General features: G+C 42.9%; 2 protein-coding genes across 7 annotated transcripts in view; both read left to right on the top strand.

Moving 5' to 3' along the window:
* The window catches only part of hnf1ba (HNF1 homeobox Ba), a gene marked incomplete at both ends in the record, with an annotated part of 15,639 nt that extends 63 nt beyond the window's left edge, over positions 1 to 15,576 (top strand). Inside the window, 10 exons of one of the 4 annotated variants that reach the window (XM_080844317.1) lie at positions 1 to 308; positions 2,462 to 2,661; positions 3,180 to 3,447; positions 3,754 to 3,983; positions 9,308 to 9,474; positions 10,982 to 11,108; positions 11,602 to 11,802; positions 12,669 to 12,784; positions 13,263 to 13,304; positions 15,556 to 15,576. The exon at positions 1 to 308 is cut by the window's left edge and continues 63 nt beyond it. In XM_080844317.1, coding sequence (XP_080700443.1) covers positions 1 to 308; positions 2,462 to 2,661; positions 3,180 to 3,447; positions 3,754 to 3,983; positions 9,308 to 9,474; positions 10,982 to 11,108; positions 11,602 to 11,802; positions 12,669 to 12,784; positions 13,263 to 13,304; positions 15,556 to 15,576 — 1,680 coding nt within the window. The remainder of the gene's footprint in view (positions 309 to 2,461; positions 2,662 to 3,179; positions 3,448 to 3,753; positions 3,984 to 9,307; positions 9,475 to 10,981; positions 11,109 to 11,601; positions 11,803 to 12,668; positions 12,785 to 13,262; positions 13,305 to 15,555) is intronic. The other 3 variants (XM_080844318.1, XM_080844319.1, XM_080844320.1) reach the window with 3 other exon arrangements.
* A 9,318-nt stretch (positions 15,577 to 24,894) lies between these two features.
* synrg (synergin, gamma) overlaps positions 24,895 to 26,205 on the top strand; it is a gene marked incomplete at its 5' end in the record, with an annotated part of 55,078 nt that continues 53,767 nt past the window's right edge. For all 3 annotated transcript variants that reach the window (XM_080844421.1, XM_080844422.1, XM_080844423.1), the window contains one exon: positions 24,895 to 24,929. In XM_080844421.1, coding sequence (XP_080700547.1) covers positions 24,895 to 24,929 — 35 coding nt within the window. The remainder of the gene's footprint in view (positions 24,930 to 26,205) is intronic.

The raw sequence follows: 26,205 nt of genomic DNA on the forward strand, positions 1-26,205 counted from the left end.
GATTCAGGAGTAACCAAAGATGTGCTTATCCAAGCGCTGGACGACATGGACCCCACGCCGAACGGGTTTGGAGTTAAACTGGAGAACTTACAGATGTCACCGTCAAATTCTAAAATGAATGGGAGCGACACGGATTCAAAGCCAGTGTTTCACACGTTAACTAATGGACACGGGAAAGGAAAGTTGTCCGGTGACGAGGGCTCGGAAGACGGAGATGATTTCGACACACCGCCGATTTTGAAAGAGCTCCAGTCGCTAAACACAGAGGAGGCAGCTGAGCAGAGGGCAGAAGTGGACCGCATGCTAGCGTGAGTTCAACAGTCCAAAGATGGTCAAGTTCCTCTTTGACAGGATAAATAGCAACTTTCAAATATGCCCTGTTAATGACAAGGATCATGTTGGGCTTTTTGATAGCTATAAAATTATCAAATGTTAACTGTATGAAATATATATATATAATGTTCTGTCTATGTAGGCCTAAATGACTTCCGCCGAGTTGTCCTTTATCATCTCTTAGTTCCACTCCTCTCCAGAAGTCTAAGCAGACCTAGTCAGAAGAATAAAAAAAGTAGTAGAAAAATTACTTAATTTTGCTTTAGATCAAGACGACTGTAAAAGAATAATCCTGTCCGGTGTCAATATCAGGTAATTCCCATAAAATCTGAAAATCTCTGTGAGGCCTATTGCGCTCCTATAATGTAGCCTAAGTTATGAACATCATGTTAAGATCATTTAAACAACGCGCCAGTGTCTTTCTTCATTCTGGTTCATTATCTGCATCGTTTATTATTCCTTTACCTTTGCAAAATAACAACCGAACAAGATATATGTACAATTAACTAGGCATGCGTCATGTCCACATACAGTAGGCTATGTCTTGAAATCAGTACGAAACTGTCGTTTTGTGTCACGGTAGAAATACACCTACCAATCTAAGATAGCAAGAATATAAAAAACCAAAAAATATATTAGAGTATGAATCTATGACAATTGGTTCTCCATCATGAGAATATTAAAGAAAACGGTAGTCCTAATAACAAGATGGCCATTGCAAATAAATGGACGTTAGCAGAACTGTAGTTATAACTAAGAATAGTTAAAGCAGTAAGGCCTATTGTATCCTATTTCATAACTTATTATAAACATTCTAATAAAATAATTACACCGATTACTGAAAGAAGAATAGCCATGTAAATGCAGTTTTTTTAAACTAAAGATGCCACATTTGTTCACGGTGTTTAGATTTAATTCAAAATGTACAATGATCGCAGGATTGCTGTCAACATGCTGTGTGCAAAAATCAAAACTAAACCACGTGGAGCAGAGTTATTATTAATTTTATTCTATAAATCATCAACTGAAAGATACACAGTGGCGTATGATTAGAATGAATGGAGATCTGGTTATTCATTGTCGAAAGTTATAAACCAACAAGCTATAACGTCGACGTTCTCTAAATCAAACAGTCGACGTAGATTCCCTATACAGGCAGAGTCACCGTACGGTTACGGGGCTATTTAATCTGAAATGACTAAGGTAAGTTACAATCTTTACATGTAAACCTAGTTTGATATGGCGCAATTTAACTCTGCGTCGCGCACTGGCTCTTAAAATAATACACTGAAATAAGCAGAAAAATGGCCTCACATAAGGCCTTCGTAATGGTCTACTTTTGACCGTAAAATACATTATTTTGTTTGTGTTGTTGTACAATCATCGTTCACTTTAAGGGGATTTCAAAGCAGATATATATGCAAACCATTGGAATACAGGCCTTGATAAATACATTTTACCAGGGTGCTCCTTTGAAGATATCATTTGAGCCTATAAATTTAAAAGTTCAACTCTGAATACATTTTTGTAGGTGCATGTCAATTCATTAAAGTAAGGGATTCAGGAGGCTCCGTGGAGCTTGTCAAAACAGTGAGGTACAGAATGCTTATTTGGAGAGTCTTAGTTACAAAAAGTCACGAAATATATTGGTTATCAATACTTGACTTTTTTGTAAATGAAAACATACCTGACTAAATTTTTTTAAATATTTTTTCGAGCCCTGTCTTTGCCTAATTGAGTTGTCCGACAAACACGTAGGCTAATCTATGGAAGTATTTACAACCTATTTAATGAAATGATTAACGGTCGTTTATTAGGGTACTTAACAGTTGTCTGTAGACGTACTTACGACCCTTTTCAACCAAAGACACTAACAAAATGAACAGCAATTGAAACTTCATTTTTACAGAGAAAAAAGACGCAAATGACTGTCGTAGCTTTGACCTGTCTGCAGTCATAGTTTGAAGCTAAGGTCAGAGAAATACTGTATGCCAAGCATGCCCAGAAAAAGGATATTTGGATATTTGGATTACTCAACAAGCCCCAACCTTTTAGGCTATTACTACTGTGTGGATTTACAAATCTGTAATGTTTCCTGTCTGTTGTTTTGGCCCCGTTGTTTCTCCAGCGAGGACCCGTGGCGCGCAGCTCGTATGATCAAAGGGTACATGCAGCAGCACAACATCCCACAGCGCGAGGTGGTGGACGTTACCGGGCTCAACCAGTCGCACCTCTCGCAACACCTTAACAAAGGCACGCCCATGAAAACACAGAAACGAGCGGCGCTCTACACCTGGTACGTCAGGAAACAGCGGGAAATTCTGCAACGTAAGTTCATATTTTAATTGGTTTCTCTGCTTTTTTGAATGTCAGTTAGAAGTGATTAACTACTGTTAGAAGTGCATGCAGCTCGTCTGGGAGCGGTTTCTGCGCATGCATGCAGTTGCATGTTAAAAGTAAATAATGTTTGTCATCATGCCAGATTCTTAAAATAACGAACTCATTAAATTATGGTCCACAATTAGAAAATGATGCTTGTATATTCTCTTTTTCATCAATTTGTGCAACAATATAATTATAATACAATGATAAAATTAGCTAAAATGCTTTTGTATGGAATATTAAGATTACCGTAGCATTGTTTCAATTTACAAGAGGTTCTGAATTAGTTTGCTTGGAAAAATCTTATCATGCTAATGCAACTTGTTACATTGCCAGTTGCAACTCTAATCAGTGTAATTACCCAGAAATAAATTCATGTTTGACATGTTCAATTCATGACAAGTTTTCACTGCTTCTCCACATTACATCGCCTGGATCAAATGTACCATCTCTTATTTTTGCAGAGTTCAACCAGGCATGTCATGGTACTGTCAGTATGACAGACAAAGGCGGTCAGGATCAGGTGCTGTTTTTTTTCCCAGAATTCAATCAGTCCGGTCAGGGAATGGCACAACCCGGCGACGACCCGGGCGGTGAGCCCGCCTGCAAGAAACTGCGGCGGAACCGCTTTAAGTGGGGGCCCGCTTCCCAACAAATCCTTTACCAGGCCTACGAAAGGCAGAAGAACCCCAGCAAGGAGGAGCGAGAAGCACTGGTGGAGGAATGCAACAGGTGAGGGGATGAAGAGTGGAAAGATGGAAGACAACTGTCAATCTTATCTTCACCTGAAGGATTATGCTTTTGATTATTTAAAACCTGAAATAATTATATATATCAGCTGGTTATAGATAGCTATGATAATATCTTGGCTTGAGATGCCTCGCAGATGGACTTTATACAGTCAATATCTGCATTATTGTAAGATGCTTTAGATATAAGAGAATACTTTTGACTTTTGCAAGCAGACATTATAGACAATATATCCATATTCACTGGATTTCTGTTGTAATTCCGGCCTGACTGAATGTCTTCCCCCAGGGCCGAGTGCTTACAGCGGGGTGTGTCCCCTTCCAAAGCCCAGGGTCTGGGCTCTAATCTGGTGACTGAGGTGCGGGTGTACAATTGGTTTGCCAACCGGCGCAAGGAGGAGGCCTTCCGCCAGAAGCTGGCCATGGACTCCTACCCGCCCCACAGCCTCACTACCCTGCTGTCGCATGGCTCTCCTCACCACCCGCAGGCCAGCAACTCCCCACCTAGTAAGATGCAGAGTACGTCTGTCCCATACACATGTAGGCTCACACACACGCACAGACACACACGCAGACACACACACACACACACAGACGCACACACCCTCATTCTCTACCATACACATGTAGGCTCACACACGCACGCACAGACACACAAACACAGACGCACACACCCTTATTCTCTACCTGCCCACACAAACCTACACCCACACATACACTCTCTCTTCCATTCTCTCTCATGTGCATATAGACGCTGTCATTCATTCCTGCTGGTTGCATTTGACCTCATTCCAGGTTTGCATGTGATAACATATACATGATAGGAGCCTGCCTCGTTGCAAAGATCAAGTCCCCTCGTTGACACATTCGTTGACAGGGATTAAATCAGTGATCATAGATGTCTTCTGATCATGGCTATTTCCAGAAAAAGGCAGTAAAAAGGGAAAAGCACAGCTGATGAGATCATTGACAGCAGGAGGGGGGCAGAGAGAGAGAGAGTGAGTGAGACCGAGAAAGAGAGAGAGAGCAAAAAAGAGAGAGGAGAGAAGTGAAGGGAGAGGTGATCAATAAGAGTGAGTGAGCTGAGTAAATGCCATTGTTATTCTGATCTTTGAGAACACACTGAGAACAATCTACATTGTACCTGCAATCTCTTCTCCTTAGTCAGCAGCCTTGCAGGAGCAAGAGACTTCCCTGTTTCAAACCAGGGTCACCTCTGGGTCAGAGACAAGCCCAGTGCTAGTTCTGTAACAACCACTATCAGTTTTTGTTTGATAATGTTAAATGTTGTCAATCTAGCTAGGTTTCGAACAGTGTTTAATCGACGTCTATGGGAAAGGATTTTTAGAACAATCTTACATCTATACCTACAATCTGCTTACAACATACCTGACCAGTCAATTACCTCAGGTTAGAGAGATAGACAGAAAAGACAAGAGGAAGAGAGACAGAAGGAGAAAGAGAGAGTTTGTAGTAGGACTGTAGATGCAAGGGTGACATTTTTGAGATGTTGTAGGGGGATATTTGTAGGTTAGAAGGGGAAGGTTCCTGTGCTGTCTCAAGCAAGGACGAATATGTTCCAGGTCATGTGTCTCTCGGCTCGCAAGGCGTCCTGCCGTCATCTCTCAGGCGTTCTCAGCTGTTTTTGCATGTCGGCCACTGGGCCGCCACAATAATGGCTCAGCAGGCCACCGCCTTGCGTTGCCAGGCCAACGGCCGCTATTATGCGTGCTTAATTGACAATTAAAATCCCCTAGCTACTACATCTTCCAGCCCTTTGATACAACTTGGGGTGGGTTAAGAGGGGGGTCTGGGGTGTTCTGCCTTCTACCCCCCCTGTTCTCTCCTCTCTGTCTCTTTGCCCTGGCTCGGCAGGGAACCTCATTGTCAGAGGCACATGACGGCACTGCAATGACTGTAGGCTAGGTTCATTTAAAGAGAGGAGGTGTGGTTAGGGTTTTGGTGTTGAGGATGAGCTCAATTTAAACTCCGCAACACCACCCCCACCCCCACCCTCCCTTTAGTGTAATAGCCCAGGCCTAGGCAAGCCTGGAGGAGCACAGGCTGCAACAGCAGGGGCCGTCAGCCCAGTGTGGTGGGGCTTTTCTGGGCAGACAGGACTGATGGGGTATTGCCACTGTTGCTGAGAGAAAAAGAATCAGCGAGAGAGCAAGAGCGAGAGAGAGAGAGAGAGAGTCTGACTGAGGCTCTGTGAGAAAGAGGTCATCCCAGGGTCAGTGCAGAGAGAGCCTCTTTCCAGCAGGTTTTATTGATCGGGCCAGTGGACGATGATAAGGGGACATGTTGGAAGGTCATTGGTGGGCATTTATTTGTTTATGTGTGTGTGTGTGTGTGTGTATGCGTCTGTGTCTGTGTGTGGGTGTGGGTGTGTGTGTGTGTGTGTGTGTGTGTGTGTGTGTGTGTGTGTATGTGTGTGTGTGTGTGTGTGTGTGTGTGTGACCATGATCCTAGTCTGTGCCTGTTTGTGTTTTGGTCCCATCAGGAAAGCAAAGTCAAACAGAAAAGTCCTCTGATCTCACAGACTGGCAAGTGCCCCTTTTTTTATGACGCTTGTACCTGCTCACCCATGGCACTTATCAACAGCAATTATCCTCTGACACCCTCAATGAGCTTTAAGTGGGCTTTTTCTCCGAGTATAGACCCATGAGCAATCAAAGAAACAAAGAAAAGATAATCAGTTTACCCAGAGTAAACCTGCTGATTGTGCACATGAGTTTGAGAGTGTGTTCGTCTATGTGTGCAGTGTTGAAAGCCGATCTGGAGGAACTATGGGAACCCATTGTGGACAAACAGTGTCTGTTGTAGATGGAGATGTCACTGACTCGTTGGTCTGACTGTTTACCATGTTCTTTTTGTTTGAGTTTGAGCTGAAAGAAAAGAGGTTTTAAAGCACTAGCTGTCTACAGCCTTGTATCTACAATCCAAGCAGGGAATTTATCACCAAAAGATCTCGTCTTATCACCAGTCTTTTTTTCTTCTCAGGAATAGTCAGAATTCCTGTAATTTGTGCTTTGGAACTTGGAATTCGGGAACAAATGTAACCACTCTAATCCGAAGAGGTAGTTTAACTTAAGCTGACAATGGCAAATGAATTTATAGACCACATATTCGTTGAACAGACGAGCATCGACCTGAAACTATTCACAATGTTATAACTCCAGTATAACCATTTAACTGCACTGAAACATGTGAGTGGTTGAAGAGGCCACGTAGCTGGAGTTTTGACCTCAGGGTGGTTTTGCATGATGAGGTCTGTGCCCTTGGCTTGCACTGGTATCAGGGAGGACACGGAGAGGACACAAAGGGCACAGGACGTCCAACCGGGCCTGTGGAGGCCCCTCTCATATGCGGCCGACCTGTAATGAGCCCTGCCTGGGGAAGGCCTTTGATATTACACTCGAGCCCCGCGGAGAACCAGAGGCCCTTCAGAGAAAGAGACCCTCTGCAGCCAGGAGGATCTCGCCCTCCCTCTGCTGAAAGGGAGGTGGCATCCCAGCAGTTAGTATTTGCTATAGATTTGATCTTTTATAAGGTTCGATCAGCTGAGTCTTAATTTGAACAAACCCTCACAGTCCCCTAGTCGTATTGGGAACCTTTTGTTGATTGGTCATGAATTTCAGGAAATCTTTAAGAAATGAGGCGTCAATTTAAATGTTATTTCTTGACGTTGTTGACAAGTATTAATTAATTTGCTAACTCTGTAGATGCTATTGTTACGCTATGTAGACGACGCACAACCTTATTGCTTTTTTATGTTGTTCTTTCTTTGAAAACCTTTTACTGCCTTTGTTGTCGTGGAAACAGAGCCCTTGGCCTGTCCTGCTCAGTGGAGCGAGACACACTGGCAGTTGTAGGCGTTCCTTGAGACTGGGTAGAGGACTCAAATCAGTAGGCCTCTGCTGAGTAACCACCAGACAGTCCAAAGCCAGACAAAGATGGGTTGAATAGTCTACCTCTCTCCTTCCTCCTTCCCTCCTTCCCTCCCTCCTCCCTCCTCCTCCGCCCTGCACACTTTAAGAGGGTGAAGAGCAGTGAAATAAACTCTGTTTATGAGCCCCGGGGCCATTGTGCTGTGCTCGGGTCGTCGGCCAGATTGAGTGCTTTATTGTTTGCACTGTTGTTTACAAGTTGCTGAGCTGCACTGTGGGGTTGCTAACACAGGGACAGGGGACAGGGGACAGAGGAGACAGGTCAGGGGCAGTCCATCCAGGAAGATAAAGGACAGGGAGGATTGGGGTGGTGGTTTGGTGGGGGCAATAGACGTATGTCTTGACCCTGTATTTACGGAGAAACAATGACCTGGCTGCCATGTTCATTAAGAGTGAATTACTTACTGCTCTGCACACAGAGGCCACGCGTATAGCAGTGAGGGACGCAGTAAGTCATGACATCACACAGCTGTTTAACTCTCTTAGATGGAAGATTGTCAGAATCAGCTGTTTGTAGTATATCAGTAGTTTCCTATGCACATCTGTGCTTCTGCTGTGTACAATGTAGAAAATTCTATATTATCATGTTTTGTGTGTGTGTGAGTGAGTGACAGACCGTCTGATGTACCTGTCAGTGCAGTAGTGGTCTGGTGTTGGTCCCCTTTCAGTCTGCGTGTGTGTGTTTGTGTATGTTCCATTCTCATCACCGTGGTGACAGTGTGGGAGCCTGAGCCAGGCCTATGGCTGTGGGTAAGAATGTGTTTGACATTGGTGGGGATTGCGTAATATTTGCTCAGCAGGTATCTGAAGACAGGCCTGCATTGGCAAACATCCATTTTGATACTGGGAGGGCTAAATTCCTGTGGCCCTGGCTGGTCAAGAGGAGATCTGAGTGTGTGTGTGTGTGTGTGTGTGTGTGTGTGTGTGTGTGTGTGTGTGTGTGTGTGTGTGTGTGTGTGTGTGTGTGTGTGTGTGTGTGTGTGTGTGTGTGTGTGTGTGTGTGTGTGTGTGTGTGTGTGTGTGTGTGTGTGTGTGTGTTTGTGTGTATGTGTGTGTCTAGCGATAAACAACTGGTTTTCAGTGTGAGTAGAATGGGGTATGTGTGTGTGCCAGTGTGTTTGTTTTGTGGGGTGGGGTTTATGAAGATGGTGTAGGGGTGTCAGAGACAAAGCAGGGTCTGGATGAGGGATTAAGGTGTTGGCGTCTGCAAGATGTAACAGAAATCCACTGATAAAATGGCCGAGACTACTTTTAGCCTCTTGATACAGACAAGCACGCTGAGAGATGATATGATAGAGAAGATTCCCCTGACCTCACAAGTGTGTGTGTGTGTGTGTGTGTGTGTGTGTGTGTGTGTGTGTGTGTGTGTATGTGTGTGTGTGTGTGTGTGTGTGTGTGTGTGTGTTCATGCGCAAGTGTGTCTGTATGTGTGTGTGTGTGTGTGTGTGTGTGTGTGTGTGTTCATGCGCGACCAGCCCAGTGTGTCTGTGCGTGTGTGCTGACCAGCCCAGAGAGTTCAGTGAATTGAGGTGGATTAGGGCCAGTTCTGTTTCAAAACTAGTCTCTGTAACTGGTCTTCATGGAGAGGCTGTACCTGTTCACTTGGTCTGTGGAAAACCCTTATCACTGGCAAAGAGACAGTGTTATCTCCCTACCCCCTGCATCTGGGTCAGAACAGGAGACCGTCAGCTCAGGTGTTACGAGGAAGAAGAAACTTGTTACATGCTCAGTGTTACGTATTGCCTGCTGTGTATCTCTGCCCCAAGTGAGTTGAATGACACAGATATGGACTAACACTATCTCTCTCCTTCCGTCTTTTTCTATTCTATCAAACTGCTATCTCTCTCTCTCTTTCTCTTTCTCTATCTCTCTCTCTGTTCCTCCCTTGCTCAGGTGTTCGATACAGCCAGCAGGGGCCCAGTGAAGTCAGCTCCTCGACAACCATCAGTCACCACGGTAACCATGGCATGGTGACCAGTCAGTCAGTCCTGCAGCAGGTGTCGCCGGGCTCGTTGGACCCCAGCCACAGCCACAGCCTGCTGTCCCCAGACGCAAAGATGGTGAGCACACAGCACAGCACAACACAGCACACCTGGGCTCTCCCCAGGCCAGATAAGATAAGCACCCATGGCTGCACAGAATGCTTGACACAGAAACGCTAAACTGGGTTGCAGCTCACACACACACATACACGCAAAGCAGACATATACACACACTCTCTCACACTCTCACACTATGCACCCAATACACTCTCACATAGATATGTCCTCTCACACACACATAGACACACACACACACACACACACACAGGGGCACAGGCACACGGACACATACACAAACACACACAAACACACACAAACACACACAAACACAGATCTTTTCACTTATAGGCTCACTCTTACATACAGTATAGACACTTTCACATACATACATGTGTGCGCGCAAACACACACACACACAGAAACAAACTAAAAGTCTCTGCTGATACAATTGGCACTTTGTTTCTCTCTTTTGGTGAGGTATGTGAATAGAGGAGACAGGCCTTGGCCCATTAGCACGATAGACAGTCTGCGATAGACATCACAGTGTATGTTTGTATATATGTGTGTATATGTGTGTGCGCATGTGTAGTTGTGTATGTGTGTTGGCCAGGCCCAGGTACAAAGCCAATAGTCGTGACAAAGAGGCTCTCTGCCTCTGTATTGATTAAATGCCCCCATAGAGCAGGAGGAAGGGCAGGGCACTGCTTGCTCTGCCAGCTGAGTGACAAGCCCTGATTATGTGGAGCCTGGATTTCTCCCTCTTTTTACACTTTTTACAACGGGATCAGAAACTCGCTGAGCGCTACCCACACCCACCACCACCCCTCCCAACCTCCTCACCTCTGTCCAAATATTGGACTTTTGATAAAGGCAAACCCAGCACGGCGCAGCTCTGGCCTTCAACGTAATCTGCAAACGCTTCACAAATAACTACGTTTAGTTTTTGTTTTGTTACTGACTCCGGCATGGTAAACTTGTACTTTGCTTGGAATCACTACAGACCTGTTCCACTCTCAGCTGATGTTTAACAGCTGAAGATATAGTATATAGGAGTACAGTGTTTTGATGTGGCATGTGGAGAGATTGAAGAGTGTTGGATTTTCCGGGAAGATTGCTTTCCTGGTAGATGGAGGGAACTGGGTTGTGACTGTACTGGCCATTATAGATCGGCTGCTATGGGAGGGAGGGGGAGGGTGACAACAGCTTGTCTGTGTCTGCAGACAGACGGCCAGTTGTGACACATGGGTAACTCAAAGTTTATTCAAATAAACACTTTCCACTTCAGTGAATACACCATTACTGGACAGAACACAGAATGCACTTTGCCTTTTAGAATTCTTATAATCTTATAATTCTTAGGTTTTTTATTTATTTAAATCTTGATATCTTGATTTATTTTGTGTGTCTCCTTTTGTTATTTTCTTTTTCATACCTCTTCTAACTATCTGTGTGCCTTCTCGTGTGTGTGTATGTGTGTGTGTGTGTGTGTGTGTGTGTGTGTGTGTGTGTGTGTGTGTGTGTGCAGATCTCAGTTTCAGGTGGAGGACTGCCGCCTGTTAGCACGCTCACCAACATCCACAGCTCCCACCACTCGCACCAGCAGGCCCAGAACCTCATCATGCCCCTTTCTGGAGTCATGGCCATCGCACAGAGTGAGTACCTGCTGCCTGCTAACACACACCTCTATCAGTGTGAGATTTTACCGCAAAAGAGAAAGTACAGCATCAGTCATTATTGACAGAACACTTTTCGAGAAAGCATTCCTGGGCCTGGAGTAGAGCTGTAAAATACATAACAGTAATATTAGCAAGACTAATTTTGTTGAATACTGGCTGAATGCTAGTTTGAACATTGCGTCTTTCAATTAAAACCTTACACTGACATTGAGTGATGAGGGTGAAACGCTGACAGTGCGCCACTAAAAGCTGTGTAGAAGAAAAATAAAACAGGTTGCACACACTTGTGTCATGGAGTACGTGGAAAAAACATGTGCAAAACATAATACAAATATACATGTCACTGTAACTGATAATTAAGTTGACCCCATACAATCACACACATACAGTACCGTATGTAATAACACATATTATTGCTCCCTCATCTGAGCCCTTCTTGTTGTCTCCCAATCCTCTGTGCCCACCTCAGGTCTCAACTCGTCGCAGGCCCAGTCAGTGCCTGTCATCAACAGCGTGGCGGGCAGCCTGGCGGCACTGCAGCCCGTACAGTTCTCCCAGTCGCTGCACAGCCCCCACCACCAGCAGAGCCTCATGCAGTCCTCGTCCGGTCACATGAGCCAGCAGCCCTACTTGGCCACCGTCACCCACTCACACAGTCAGTATATGAATAGTGAGCAAATACACACACAGACGCGCACGCACGCATGCACGCATGCACGCATGCACGCACACACACACACACACACACACACACACACACACACACACACACACACACACACACACACACACACACACACACACACACACACACACACACACACACACACACACACACAAACACTATCACTAACTCACTCACTCACACTCAGACAGTCAGTATATGAATAGTGAGCAAATACACACACAGACGCGCACGCACGCACGCACGCATGCACACACACACACACACAAACACAGTCAGTATATGCATGCTAAGCAAATACACACACACACACACACACACACACACTGTGAAATGCACATGCACGCACACAACAAATAAACAGACACACACACAGTCAGTAGATGCATGCTGAGCACACACATACACACACATACACACACACTCACACACAGAGTCAGTAGATGCATGCATATGCGCATGCACACACACAGTCATTGTACACGTACACATTAATACACACACACACACCTGCATAGACACACAGACATAAAAGACACTCAGATTTAGTAGCTTGGTTACATCATCATGAAAACATGTGCACACACACTCATGTACAAATGCTATGTTCTCTCAATGATTGCTTTCGAAAGCCTTCAGCCACAAAGTCATAATGTATTGCTGCTATTCCCTTGGACAGTCAGTGTTATGTAACTCAATCTCATCTTCCTACACACTTTTGCACCCACACAGTTAAGATATATTATTGCCGCATGTGGTATTGGATTGTGAAAGGGCATGAGGCAGAGATGCAACATAGATTCAGTATATAACTCCCTCCCTCCCTATCTTTCTTTCCTTCCTGCCTGTAGTGTACCCACACAAACAGGAGCCCCCTCAGTATTCTCACCCATCACGCTTCCCCTCAGCAATGGTCGTCACGGATGCCAACATTAGCACCCTCAGCTCAATGTCCTCCAGCAAACAGGTACGTCATCACCGCTGTCTTACCCCTGATGGATGGGCAATCTTTGGAAATCAAAATGTCAACTTCATACATTGCATCTTGACCTATTCATGCTGTAGAGTGCTATCTTGATGCATGCTTCTGATTTACACACCAACTAAATCGCTCTTTTTGTGATCTCTTCAAATCTTTCATTGTCACTGCTAAAACAGGCATGAGAATAAGCATTATTCAATTGTGACTAAATCATATTTAGTTAATATGGCCAGTCAGCATCACTGGTCAAACTAATACACATTCAAGATTGACATGTGTAAAACAAAAACCTGTTAAGGGCTTTAGGCTTAGGTGCACATTCACTAACCTTAAAGGAGCTGGAGCTGGAGAGATGTTATTAGTACAGTCCTATGTTATATATCTGTGTGTGCGTGTGTGTGTGTGTGTGTTTGTCTGCGTCTGTGAGTGTATGTGTTGACTTGTTTAATCTCTGTCACATTAGGATCCAGTAAACAAGATGGTGCAACTGGGAGGTCTCTCCTGGGTAAATATAGCACCTATACTTGTGTATTGTCACATTAGAGTAAATTATGTAGATGAACGTACTAAAGCACTGGTTAGATGGCACTCCTGCAGGTTCCTCTTAGCTGATCTGAGTCACAAGATCAAATAACTCTTGAAATATCCCAGCGATCAATCATGTGAATCAACAAGCAACAGCTCCCGACCATTCTGAAACCCTGCTTTTATCCGGTTACATACACAAGCAGATATATTGTTTGGCATGCTAGTGGACAGAGAGAGAGGACAGCCTTTCTATTAAGAGCAGCCTGTTCTCAAAGTCATTTCCATTTTTCTTGCCGCTTGACCCCATCAATTTCTGGGCCTCTCATGCGAGCAGGACCTGACTCACATCCCAATCAGAGGACCGAGGGAGGCTGGGTGGCTACTCCTCAGAATTCCTATTTCCTTTGAAAGACCCGACCAATCAATCAGCTGTGCTTTCAGCCTGAACGCCACTTGATGAACGATGCCTCCTTTCACTCTCCTCTCTCTCTTTTGTTTCTCCTCTCTTGCTATTAATCCTTTCTCTTTCTTTCTCTCTCTCTTTCTCTCTGTCTTTCTTTCTTTCTTTCTCACTCACTTGCCCTGTTTCTCTATTTTCTGCATGTCTCTCTCACTCAAACTTTCTCTGTCTCTCTTTCTTTCTCTCCCTCTGCCTGTCTCCTAATCTCTCTATCTCCTGGTGATCTCCTGATCAGGCACCACTCCCTAGCATGGTCCCTCCTTCTCTCAGATCAGGAAATGACCCTGTCGCAAATCAAAGAATCAAAGTGTAGGTGCATGCCCGGGTCGAGCTACTTCCTTTCTTGCTGTGGGTAGAGGGTGGAAGGGTGTATGTGCATGCGTGCGTGCCTGCGTGCTCACTGTGTGTGTGTGTGCGTGTGTGTGTGTGTGTGTGTGAGTACGCACCCGCGCAATTACGCCCCACATCCCCTTTTCCACATCCCTCCCTCCCCCTTGATGTTCGCTCTTGCCTGAAATGCCATCCTCTCTTTATTTTCACACGCTCAATTTCCCACGCCGGGCCCGAGCCCTCACTCCAACTCCTCACGCCAGTCCCAGCTCCAGGGTCGGCAGTGATGAGCGGCAGCCTCTCCCAGCCTCAGTCGGGGCTCAAGCACTGCTGGAGGAAGAGCCTTTCCCAGCCCCCTGACTCTAACTCTCCTAACACTAGTCGCCTGCCCCTTGGTTTTCTCACACTGATCAGACCAAAGAGACATTGCCACAGATAACACAGATTTGTTTGTTTTTGGGTTAATGCAGCACAGACTCAGACAAAAGAGTGTTGTTTTGTATGTGCCATATATTCAATTGTATGTATATTTGAAAACATTTGGATTTTAACCAGAAGTGAAATCTCTAGGTGGAAAGGTGACAATAGCTGAGTTGGTTTTTTGTGGTGTTTAAGCATAGTAAAGCGTTTCAGTGCTACTCTTATCAGCACTTGTATTTGGTCTGGGTGGTGCTCAGAATCTAGTGGTCTCCTTTGGGGACATTAGAGCCCAGCCTTTATTACCTTCCTATTTACCCAGAACTCGCACCCCCCAACAAAAACACACACACGTACACAAACACACAAGGCCCCCCTCCCAGCCCGAAACTCACCTGCACTTAAAGACCAACATCTAATGACCACAGACCAATCAGCTGCCCCTCCACCCCCACCCCACGCCCAGGTGAGGCTGTTTGCTGTGCCAGCAGGTCACCACGGGGTCACGCTGCCTCCACCCACCTCAGAGAAAAGCAGCAAAATAAAATCCACAAATACTCAGGAGGAGGGAGAGGAAGAGAAGTGGGAGCAGCTTCAATGGGACCCAAAGAGGCACCCCGAGGGAAAGACAGAGAGTGAGAGACAGAGAGCGAGAAAGGGACAGAGAAAGAGAGAGAGCAGGGTGAGGAATGTATTTGGTCAGGTGTGGCGCTGGTGTGGTCTGCTGATAAATTCATGGTGGCCTTTTCATTCACACACAAGAGCGGGAAGTTCAGGGGGGAAACAAACGGCAACGCTCTCTGCTTTGCAAACAAAACAAAATAAGCATTAGCTTGATGGCACCGAATGCTTTTGAGTTTAAAATGTGCATGTGGGAATCAGATGTGTGTGATATGTGATGATGAAACATATTATCTAATCAAATATTCTTATCTACCCATTTTTCTCTCTATCTCATTATCTTTCTCTCTCTCTCTCTGTCTGTACCTTTTCTGTCCTTCTTTCTGTTTTCATTTCGCAGTGTCCCCTGCAAGCCTGGTGAACAAGCACACCTGACTTCATTGGTGCCTAGCAACTGGGGCCACATTTTTCCACCCATGCGCCACAGTAACCGTGGCAACTCCTAATAACTGGCAACTGCTCACCGACTGATGAGTCAGTCAATAAATCACGACTTGCTGCCGAGGGCAGAAGAGAGGGAAGAGAAAAGCGAGAGAGAAAGAGAGAGAGAGAGAGGCAAAAGAAATGCACTACTTCACCAGCACCTCAAGCCTAGCACGGGAAAGAAGCAGACTGGATTCTTCACTGTTGGACGATCAACTTGGATCAACCTTAACCCTTCGGCCTAAATTCGTCTCGAGCAACAGTATTTGTCGTCGCCTGACTGAGTAATGTACCCTGAGGGTAGAAAAAATGTGCAAGTGATCCTTACAAAAGTGACGAACAAACATACAGCAAAAATGGTGCTTGCAAAACCACTGGTGGTTAACACTGTTTCAAATATCTTAAATTGACACTGCGCACTCTGATCATGTGCTAGGAGCACAGAAATCAACCACCAGCAGGGACGCCTTTGAGTCTCACATGGACTGAATTGTATGGTAGCGTAGACTCTTCTGTGTTGCTCTGCGATCTTGAAATATCTTTGAAGTCTTTTTGTTTTCAATGCCATGAAGCATTCACACTACACTGCACGTGTGCAACCTTATTGTATGACAATCAGTTAGCCCGAGCTTTGCCTATATGAGTTAGAGTGAGTTGATCACACACTGAAAATGTTCTACGCACAGCCTTTTCCTGCAGTTTTGAGTCTTCCAAGCAATGAGGTAAAGGATGCAATGCTTACTATGCAGTGTACAGTTATCTGTAGATATGAAGGACATATGTTTTGCTGTCTGTGGCGTGTAAATATTTGAGAGTTTGGAAGAGTGTGTGGAAAGATGGGATATGCTGTATGTTATTGCCATGTATTTTGCTTTGCTGAGTTTTGTTCTGTGAATGAACTGTGATTTTTGTTTTGTTTATGACAATCTTATCAACACACTATGGAAGGACTATGCAATCAATGGGAATGCAATCACATAAGTTTGGAAGAAGGTGGAGGACTTGTGTGCAAGTAGATCCTTCCCAACAATGTGATACAAACCCAGTACTGACTTGCTGATGAAGAAAAAGAGAACCTTGTGAGACTAGGTTGAAGAGTCGTTTTTAAGAGTAACCCTAATAGTCAGCTTCAGTGAGCTGTGGCCAACATGAATGTAAATCTAATTGCTCCAAAATGATTCAGCCCATTGTAGCCTGTTTTTCTTACTGTGTGTCCAGGAAAGTAGACTGCCCTGAATTTAACATACATATCTCACACAATTAGAGAGTATTTCTGGTTGTGAAATATACCTCTATTGGTGAAATTTCAGAAGAGGCATTATTGTGTTTGTGTTTGTACTACTTTGTACTAACTGTCATGATGGTGAATATATTGCACCCCACAATGCCCGTAGACCAATCAGTAGGAAAGATTTGTATTTCTTGGTTCACGGTTTCATTTTAAATCCATGGTAACTTTTCAACTTGTTAGTAATACTGGCAGAAAATGTCCTTCATTGGAATGGATACTTTGGTAAAGGGTAGACAAGGTCATGTCTTTTTTAAAGTTACCAAAAACAGTACCTATTGTAATCCATGAATTCCTTGAAAGTTGAAAAAAGGGCACGCCTGAATCAGTTACTTCTGACCAGGGCAAACAGTATTAAAAGCTTATACAACTCCTATCACGAGGAAACCTCAATTTGAAAAAAGCCCAAACGGATCTGCAGTGACCAAATCCAAAATGATTTGGCAATTCTCTATTCTGAAATGTTATCTACTGCTGATATTGAATTGTGGATGCATTGTCTGTGATTTGTAGAAAGGTTTCTTCTAAATGTTGTTCAATATTCCCTAGGACCAGTGTAAAGACTATTTCTAAAGGTCACTGTTGAGATATATATATTTTTTGTGATAATATTTGTCTTATCTGCTGAGAGTACCAACCCACTGCCAGCGAAACACTGGTTACAGCTCACAGTTTGTGTGACCACAAACAAAACCACAAAAAGATGTGATTCCTCTTGTATTATTTTTGTATAAATATGAAAATTAATCTTTTAAAATCATTATTTATACTTGTTCACAAATAACTTGACATTTCAAGTAAAGATGTTGTTTTCCAAAATGACATGTTGTTGTCCTTCTTAAGACAATGCTAGTAATAAAGCCATCCAATGACATTTGAACTCCAAAGTAATGCCACTTTTCTCAGTTTAACAGAAAAGAGTGGTGGCTGGGGCATTCACCACTGACTTTATTTCATGTCACGCTGTGGGGGTCAATAAGGTTTTTTTACGACATGGGTGTTAGGAATGTGTGCCCATTGACAGATTTAACCTCCCAACCTCTCCCAAGTGTGACAAGCACTGTTTGTATAAGTTATCTGATGGACCAAGATCCTAAGAGTACACTATGTGTCACATTGTCAATGTGTGTGTCTGTGTGTTTGTGTGTGTGTGTGTGTGTGTGTGTGTGTGTGTGTGTGTGTGTGTGTGTGTGTGTGTGTTTTCAGGTGGTTGGAACAATGTACAATGCAATTCCCCCAAGCCCTTAAAGCATTGAGCGCTGTTGGTACATTTGTCTGTTTATGGGTCTTTATGAGGACGTGTATCACAGCCTGATAAGAGGACAATTCTTCTGAAGTTCTAAAGTACCTGCACTTTCATAACACACCTCATTTCAACAGGAAGTTTGATCATGGCATTAGAAAAGGAGACAAAGAATTGACATGGTCTGTCCAAAAATACACTACAAAGGCTAATCACCATTAGAAGCTAGCATGTATACTATTAGCCTGTTACTAATTGTAATGGCTAGTGTTACCAGGACAATAAATCCTACTACTGTTGTTTCTAATTCCTTTTGGCCTATTTATGACCATTGCCATTTTACCAAGGTAATCACCACAACTATGGCTACTTCTACAACACAACCATTCCTACTTCAACTACAAACACTAATACTACAACCTCTGCTACTTACTATACTGCTACTAATACTGTCATAACTTAAAACACTACCTCTTCAAGTCCTATGGTTAACCTTAACCCTATGCGTCCCACTGTCATTAACTTTATGACTGTGCCACTAAGTACATCTACAATGGCTAAAAATACACCACCTGCCGATCTTAGTTGGGGATGTTTTTTTTTTTTTTTTTTAGAAAATGTGAAGAATTTCTAATCGAATTTGTGGTGCTCATCAGAGGGAAACTTCAATATGGGAGTTGGTGTAATCCCTCCCCTGTACTGCTCTCCTACCAGTCTGGGAAAACATCCCAAAAATCCCCTCATAAGAACAAGACCAAATCTGAAGATGCCCCATGTGGTGGGAAAATAGTTTGGTAATTGCCTTAAAGAATACCAGGATGGTCCAAGTGACAAGCATCAAAACGTGGAGTTTTGTGAATATAGGTGTCAACATCTTTTCAACAACAGGCAAATGTCACAGGCATTTGTGTGAAAGGTAAGTATGACTCAACACAGGACATTTCTTGCAGGGCCCAGTGAATAGGCATGGCCTTGTCATAGTACAAATATGAACTTTCCATGGGTTTTGTCCCCCTCATATACCCTAAAATCATTAATTCTCCGTGGGCACAAAGGACAGCAAAGTTGGGCTGTGAATCCAATTTTAAGTATTTTCTGAGACTGAGTTAAAAAATAAAATATTGATACAGTCTGATAATTTATGACTTCTGCCTGTGACTTATTTACAATGATCTGATTTGGTGGACTGTATTGGATTTGATGTTCTACCAAGATGCACTCCACCATGATGATGGAATCCTCAATTCCAAACTCAAACGTTTAGCAAGAAAATGAAAAATATTTTACTTTGGTTAAAATACACCATACAGTGTCAACACTTCGTATTTCACTCTATGCAAATTCCCACATCGTCTATTTTCTATGTGAGTTTGGAAAGCGTTTATATAATCCCAAATTATGCATTCAGCATTGCCTCATCATTATATGACTGCGTAAACACCTTATCATAGAAACTCTTTTCTTAATCTTGCTGTTCATGGGTTAATATTATCTGACATTTTGTGTTGTCTATATGATGACTTTGTGTTCAATGGCTGAAGCAAATAGCACCTTATGGCCAAAGTGACTAAACATTCAAGCACAGGGAAGTCTATGGAATCGATTGATTTACTGTCACCCTGGGGAGCTTGTGGTAATGTGGTTTTCCAAACACAATGCTGTGCCCAGGCTGATTTGACCCAAGCAAGTCGCACCCTAAAAGAACAGTTGCCCATAGTTATGAAAGAGTACGTCCTGCTGGGCAAACTCTTGTAATCCAATGATGTTGCTCTGTGTGTCTGTCAATGAGCCCTTTGATTTAGCTCCTAGGGAGCCACTAAAGATCTTACTGCAGGCTTTTTTAACTGCAGCTCTCTGAAAGGAAAATAGGCCCTCAGAGTAGTAAGCAGTGAGTCAGAGGCCCCAGCTTATTAGCATCCTTTAAGGGGACACAGGGGAGTTTACAATGCAACGTGGAGAACTGCATTTGTCTAGAGCTTGTCTGAGGGTCAAAGGGGCTTTTGCAGCACTGGACTTTTGTGATGACCTTTTTTTGTGTGAGTATCTGTGTTGAACAGACTGTATTTGAATAAAACATAGGGAGAGATATGGCTGACAGAAGAGGTTTATTTTTTTCAAAAGTCTCCAGATGGATTTTGACACTCTTGTGACTTATGCCACTCTCGACATGGCTTTTATGGCGTGGCAATGTCTGACCTATAAAAGTTTTATTGTGCTAGTCATGTGGTGTCGTATCTCATGTAAGGTACCTTAACAAATTCAGTACAGCACACACCACTGTTTGTAAAATAACCAAAATAAAAAAAGAGCCACAACAGTTTAAGTGATCGTTTTTTCCTGAATTCATGAATATTTTTCAAATACGGTGGTCCTTTTATCAATTGGCAGGTGTGATTCTGCTGATGGCTTATTCAAGACACATACTCCATGTTTTTTTTGCAAAGGACCAAAACAGCTCTTTTACAACAATAATAGTTACAACAATTATCTGTTCAGATTCTGACTAATCAGCCTTTGTTACCCAAATTCACTTTCAGTCTCTCATCTTTCATGCTGTCACTCAAGGAATTCTGGGTAAAAAAAAACCTGGGTTAATGACCACCCGTGTACCGTTATTGTTGTCTCTGAATTCAAAGTTTTTTCTTGAACAAAGGCGAACACGAGGAAAAGTTCTTAATGTGACAGAAAACAAGTATTGAAAGGGTGCTAGAGAAAAAAACAACACTGAAAAAAGACCCTGTATTACACCGGTGGATTAAAAGTACAATAGTGTACATGGCTAAGGCAGCAGCATAGCCATCTGTGTGCTTGGGATCATTCCAGGAGGAGGAAGGGGGGTCTGAGGTGCCTGGACAAGGCTGCAGAGGTCAACATGGGGATCAAGCCTGGTGTGGGGTTCGGCGGGAGAGAGGACAGAGGGATAGCACAAAGGGACAGAAAATGGAAGTATCATACTGAATGCAGAAGCGTGTTTAGCCGGCCAAGGAGAATGGGTACTACATCAACTCCAGCTGAGCCCCAAAGGGTTAACGGATAGAGTTGCCCGGCAGGGGTGAGGGGTCAAGAGGCCATTCTCTGCCAGGGCTAATTGGCCACACCATTCCGAAATGAGATCAGGACACGTCTTTGTATAGGTATCACTGAACTGGGCATTCCAAAGAAACACAGAGGGGAATATAAGAGAAGTGAACAGATCATTTGTGGTCACATTTGCTTAAAACATCATCAGGTCAAATTTTAAACGTCTGTGTAATGCAAACATAACTATAGGTAGGATAGGACATTGTTTGTTATAATTTAATTTTGGATCGGGTTTGGTAGGGTTGGAAAACTGCTTATAGGGTTGTTTGCTTGAATTATTTGAACTTATCTGGTTAGGTGTGTACCCAAAAGATTAGGTCCAATATTGAAATATTGAGTCCAATAGGTATACACTGCTCTTAGACAATCAGCGCAGTAATTAAGTACGCTAAGCCTTTGCACTGACACAAATTATTTCATGCATCAATCAGCCTGTAAAACTGTAAAGCAAGTCCTCAATGAAAAGGCCATTTAAAGAAACAAGCCATAAATGCCAAATTAAACAGACAATGAGACTGATGTTACCACTTCATAAAACAACTCTGCACACAGCAAAACAGACAATTCATACTTATTCTTGTGAAAGCCTTGAATTTCCTAAAATAAATATCCAAAATACAGCCTATACAACCTGGCCTGACAGAAATGAATAAAAAATGTCACTAAAATGTACAAGCTCACTGAATATCTTTAAGGAGGAGACCAGGTATTGGGTCAAATGACGCAGATGGGTGCTCCAAGAATCAATCTTCTACTCTACAGAGCGCTAAAGAGTGAAGAAACCAGAATGAGAATAGCCTCTTTTTTCCATGGGGTAGGGGGGAATGGAGGTCATTGTTCCCAAATGGAGGCAAATGATATGCGGCTATTCTCTGGCTTTCAGGCCAGGGAGACTGATCATATGCTACTGAGGGATTTCTGACAGCCAGCAGTCACTGTGCTGGTGCCACCATGGGGGCGATGCTGCTGGGACGCCATGATTTATGGAGATTGGCGAGAAGCTCTGGGTGGGTTTCCGGGTTAATTTTCACCGTACTCTCCATGCCACTGGTAACCTGCTGGAAGAGGGATCTTCCCCCCAATTACACCATCATCTCTCACCACCTAGTTAACTTAAGTAAGAGATGTCAGTGTGTAATATATGGTGGTTTAATATTAGAGAAGATTGTTGTTAACATGGGAGTTCCACAGGGCACTGATTCGTTATTGCTGCTGTACACATAAACGTACATACGTACGTATCTGTGCAAATATTACTAATGCCAATGTGCACCTGTGTGCAGACGACACTACCATCAATTGTTCTGTCCCCTCCCCAGCAGAAGCTCTTGTAAAATGCCAGGAGAATTTTGCAGTATACAGGAGAAAAACATGAATTAAACAACCACTTAAAAAAAACACATCTATGTTATTTACAAGCACATTTAAATCCTTGGCTTAGATTGGCACTCTACAGGGTCAATATATATTCTTTTTATACCTTTCTTTAATTAGCATGTTGCCAATTTGGTAAAATAGCTAAATATACAACTGGGTCTCTATTTTAGTTTACCTTTTTTCAGCCTGCAAGCAAGGAGAGAGCTTTAGATTACGGTGCATGACATTCTTTGTTCTCATTGTACACTACACTTTATAAATAAGGCTGAGCATTCCACTCTTCACTGCAATGTAAACCATCTCTCTGGTTGGCCTCCTCTGTCAGTGCATAGGAAGCTTCACTGGTCCGATGTCATGTTCAAAGCCATTATTGCTTCATATGAATCTGTTTTGTCACAGTACACCAACAGTATACATAGTACCAAGCCCATCCTTTTTAATGTACGTACTATTAATTAAATTAAACTATTTGAATTTGGCAAAGTAGCGTTTTGCTATAAAGCGCCTTCATCCTGGATCTCACTTCAAAAACAGTTAAAACCTCATTAATTAATACTTTTCCTTTTGAATAATCTCATTTTTTGTATCCATTTTGTGTTTTATATTGTATGTTTTTGTTTAAAAATTGTATTTTTCTTGCTTTTTCTTGGCCAGGGCTCACTTGGAAAAGAGACATTGGCTCAATGCGACTGCCCTGGTAAAAAAAATAAGCTAAAAAACAAAAAACAACAACAGGGGTGGGAATCTTATGGAGACTGACATTATTACAGCCCTGCAGCTAGGTGAGATATTCTCATTACAGAGCACATTAAACATCAGTGTAATTTTGTGAGTGAATGTATTTGCATGGGATGTGTGATTCTGTGTCAGGAACAAAGGCGTACTTTTATGTTTTTGGACGACTTTTGATGTCACATGCTACCTCATCTGGGATTTTTCTGATATGATAATGACTTCCCGATATAGGAGAAGAAAAGACTGAAAAAAAGTGTACTAATGTGACCATATGTGGTGCCCTTTAAAAAAAAAAGAAGAAATATAAGAACATTCTACTCCAAGCTCAACAGTCATAAATCTCAGACCAACCTTAGTGCTTTCATCCAACACCAGTGGCATCAGCACATGCAGTGAAATGATAATCACTGACAACCTCAGTATGAATGAACAGCATTAGCATCAGTGTGGTCTTTGCTTGCTGCTGTCCTCTGAAGTGATCCATGCATGGGTGTCTGAGAGGAGCAGCAGGTGATGGATGGCATGGGAGTTTATTATAGCACTCATACAGCTGTAATTCTCTCAGAACAAGGCCCAGAAAACAAAGAGAGCACAAAACGTCCCTTCAAACTCTGCCTCATCATTGGCCCAACTATGGAAAACGCCAGCTGATGAAATGTATGCAAAGGGACACACAAAAGCTAAATTATCCTATAAAAATTTAGATTGATTTTAAGGAACGTGCATGGGCTATTAGTATGTTTCACAAGATAGCATTAAGAGAACAGACAGACAGACAACAGGCTTTATTCCCCCTGTTCATATATCCCAGCTTCTATTAAATATGGTCCATTAAAGGTGTGGTACGCTGCACGCATTAGGTTAGGCTACATACAGTCATCTAGGCTGTCACTCAAGTTAGATGATCAGTATTTTATTTAATTCACCTACAAATTAAATTGTTCAGAAACAAATGTTTGTATTGGTTTATGTGTTTTTAGTTGTTATCAAATCAGAAGGAAACAAACGAAGACATTTCACACACGAATGAAAACATTTTCAAAATAAATGCGAGTTTTTGCAGTGCAATAAAATAATGCCTTTCCAAGAATTTCAAAGTAGTGATACTTGAGACGCTTTGAATAGCTAAGCATAATGGCGCCATCAAGTGGATTAAATTGGTAAATGACTATCATTGTAGGGATCAATCTGTGTTTTATTACCAGAAAGGCCATGGTGATATCAAACATTTTACTGTATCAACAATTTGCTTACAAATAGAATAATTGTTCTGATTTGGTTACTAATTTAACAAATGCATTAATTTGCAGTTGCAGTGGTACTCTAAAGCTAGATATAACAAGAGACCAAGCCTAAAATTCAAACCAACCACATATAGGACGCATGCATGCTGTTTGTGGTATTTATGTAGACTTGAATTATACAATTGTTTCAATGAGAATAAAAATAGGTCAGACAAATCATATGACCCGGAAGTGTGTGTGACGTGAGCACTGACTGATGATGTCATCCTATAGATTTGTTTCGCTAAGATGGCGCTACGGCCCGGATCAGGGGGAGGTGGCAGGTACATTTTTTATCAATTTATGATGTAGTCATTGATTTATTATTACAAATATGTTTATGTATGGTGAAAAGAGAACAACCTGCTTGCGTGATACAAGTAAGTAACGTAATTCTGCATCCTTTGCCATAACAGATTTGGATACAGCGTAGCACAACATAACTGGAAGATGAGCTAGCTAGCTTATATTAGCTGTCATCACTAGCTTACACAGCTACCTAGCCACTGAATTTGACTAGTCTGTTACAGTATGTTACCTTAGCTATGCTAGCTACCATTAGAAAGCGAAATGCATTGTCTGTCCTCCCTTAGCTAGCAGGCCAGTTGTCATGAAATGATCTCGCCTCTTATCATTCGCCACAATTAACATCCTTCAAACTGGGTTAATATGCCTAACGTCAATGAGATTCAGTTTATTCCCCTGCTTGCACCTGTTAGATACTCATCCCGAGAACAATGCTAGCTGGCATCGCATTATGTTACAGTAGCTAACCGCAGCTATAATACCTTTGTCACCTCAAGGCTTGAGCTTATCAGATAGTTGACATTTTGTTAATAGTCTGCATAAGGGCTAAGGAATGACATATTTGATGTTGCAGATCACAGTCTTGGCATTATCAGCATGTATCTTAATATAACCCTATCCAGTGACGGGTGTCTACATTGGGTTAACGTAACGTCTACATTTCGCTTAATCAGTTTATTGAAAAGCCATGGCATATGTTACTTATCAGCTTGTAAGTAACTAATGTCAGCTTCTCGTTTTCAAGAAACGTCATTCCGTCTGTTATTTTTTGAGACGACTTGGTTGTTGACGAAGTCCCATTCACGTTCTTGAACAGGTTTTAGCATCGTGCTTGTCTCAGGAAAGCTGACTGTTTTTGCCTGTCAGATATAGCCTGTCTGCTCACCGTCATTTTTGTCAAGTTCACGGTGTGTTAGCGTATGGAAATCTTATCATCAGTGTGAACCACATATCTGACATTTAATACAGTATGTCTGAAGCCAGTGAATAGTAGCAGGTCTTTGTACACAATAGTCAAGTTGGTTTGAAAGAAACGTATAGCCTACTGGCCCTCCACAGAGATTTATACAAGTGGACTTCAGCAGCAGCCATGCCAAAGGGGTTGGCTGTGGGCGTGAGCACCTCTCAAGCCAAATTCAACCTTTTGATATCTGATGTCTGACACAACCATTAGGGCTGTGTGCAAGAGCTCTTGCACTAAACATGATCCCTTTGAAACTCAGTCATACAGACCAAAACTGTGAATTTGCAGTG

This window comes from Sprattus sprattus, assembly GCF_963457725.1.
Source record: "Sprattus sprattus genome assembly, chromosome: 9".
Lineage (NCBI taxonomy): Eukaryota > Metazoa > Chordata > Actinopteri > Clupeiformes > Clupeidae > Sprattus > Sprattus sprattus.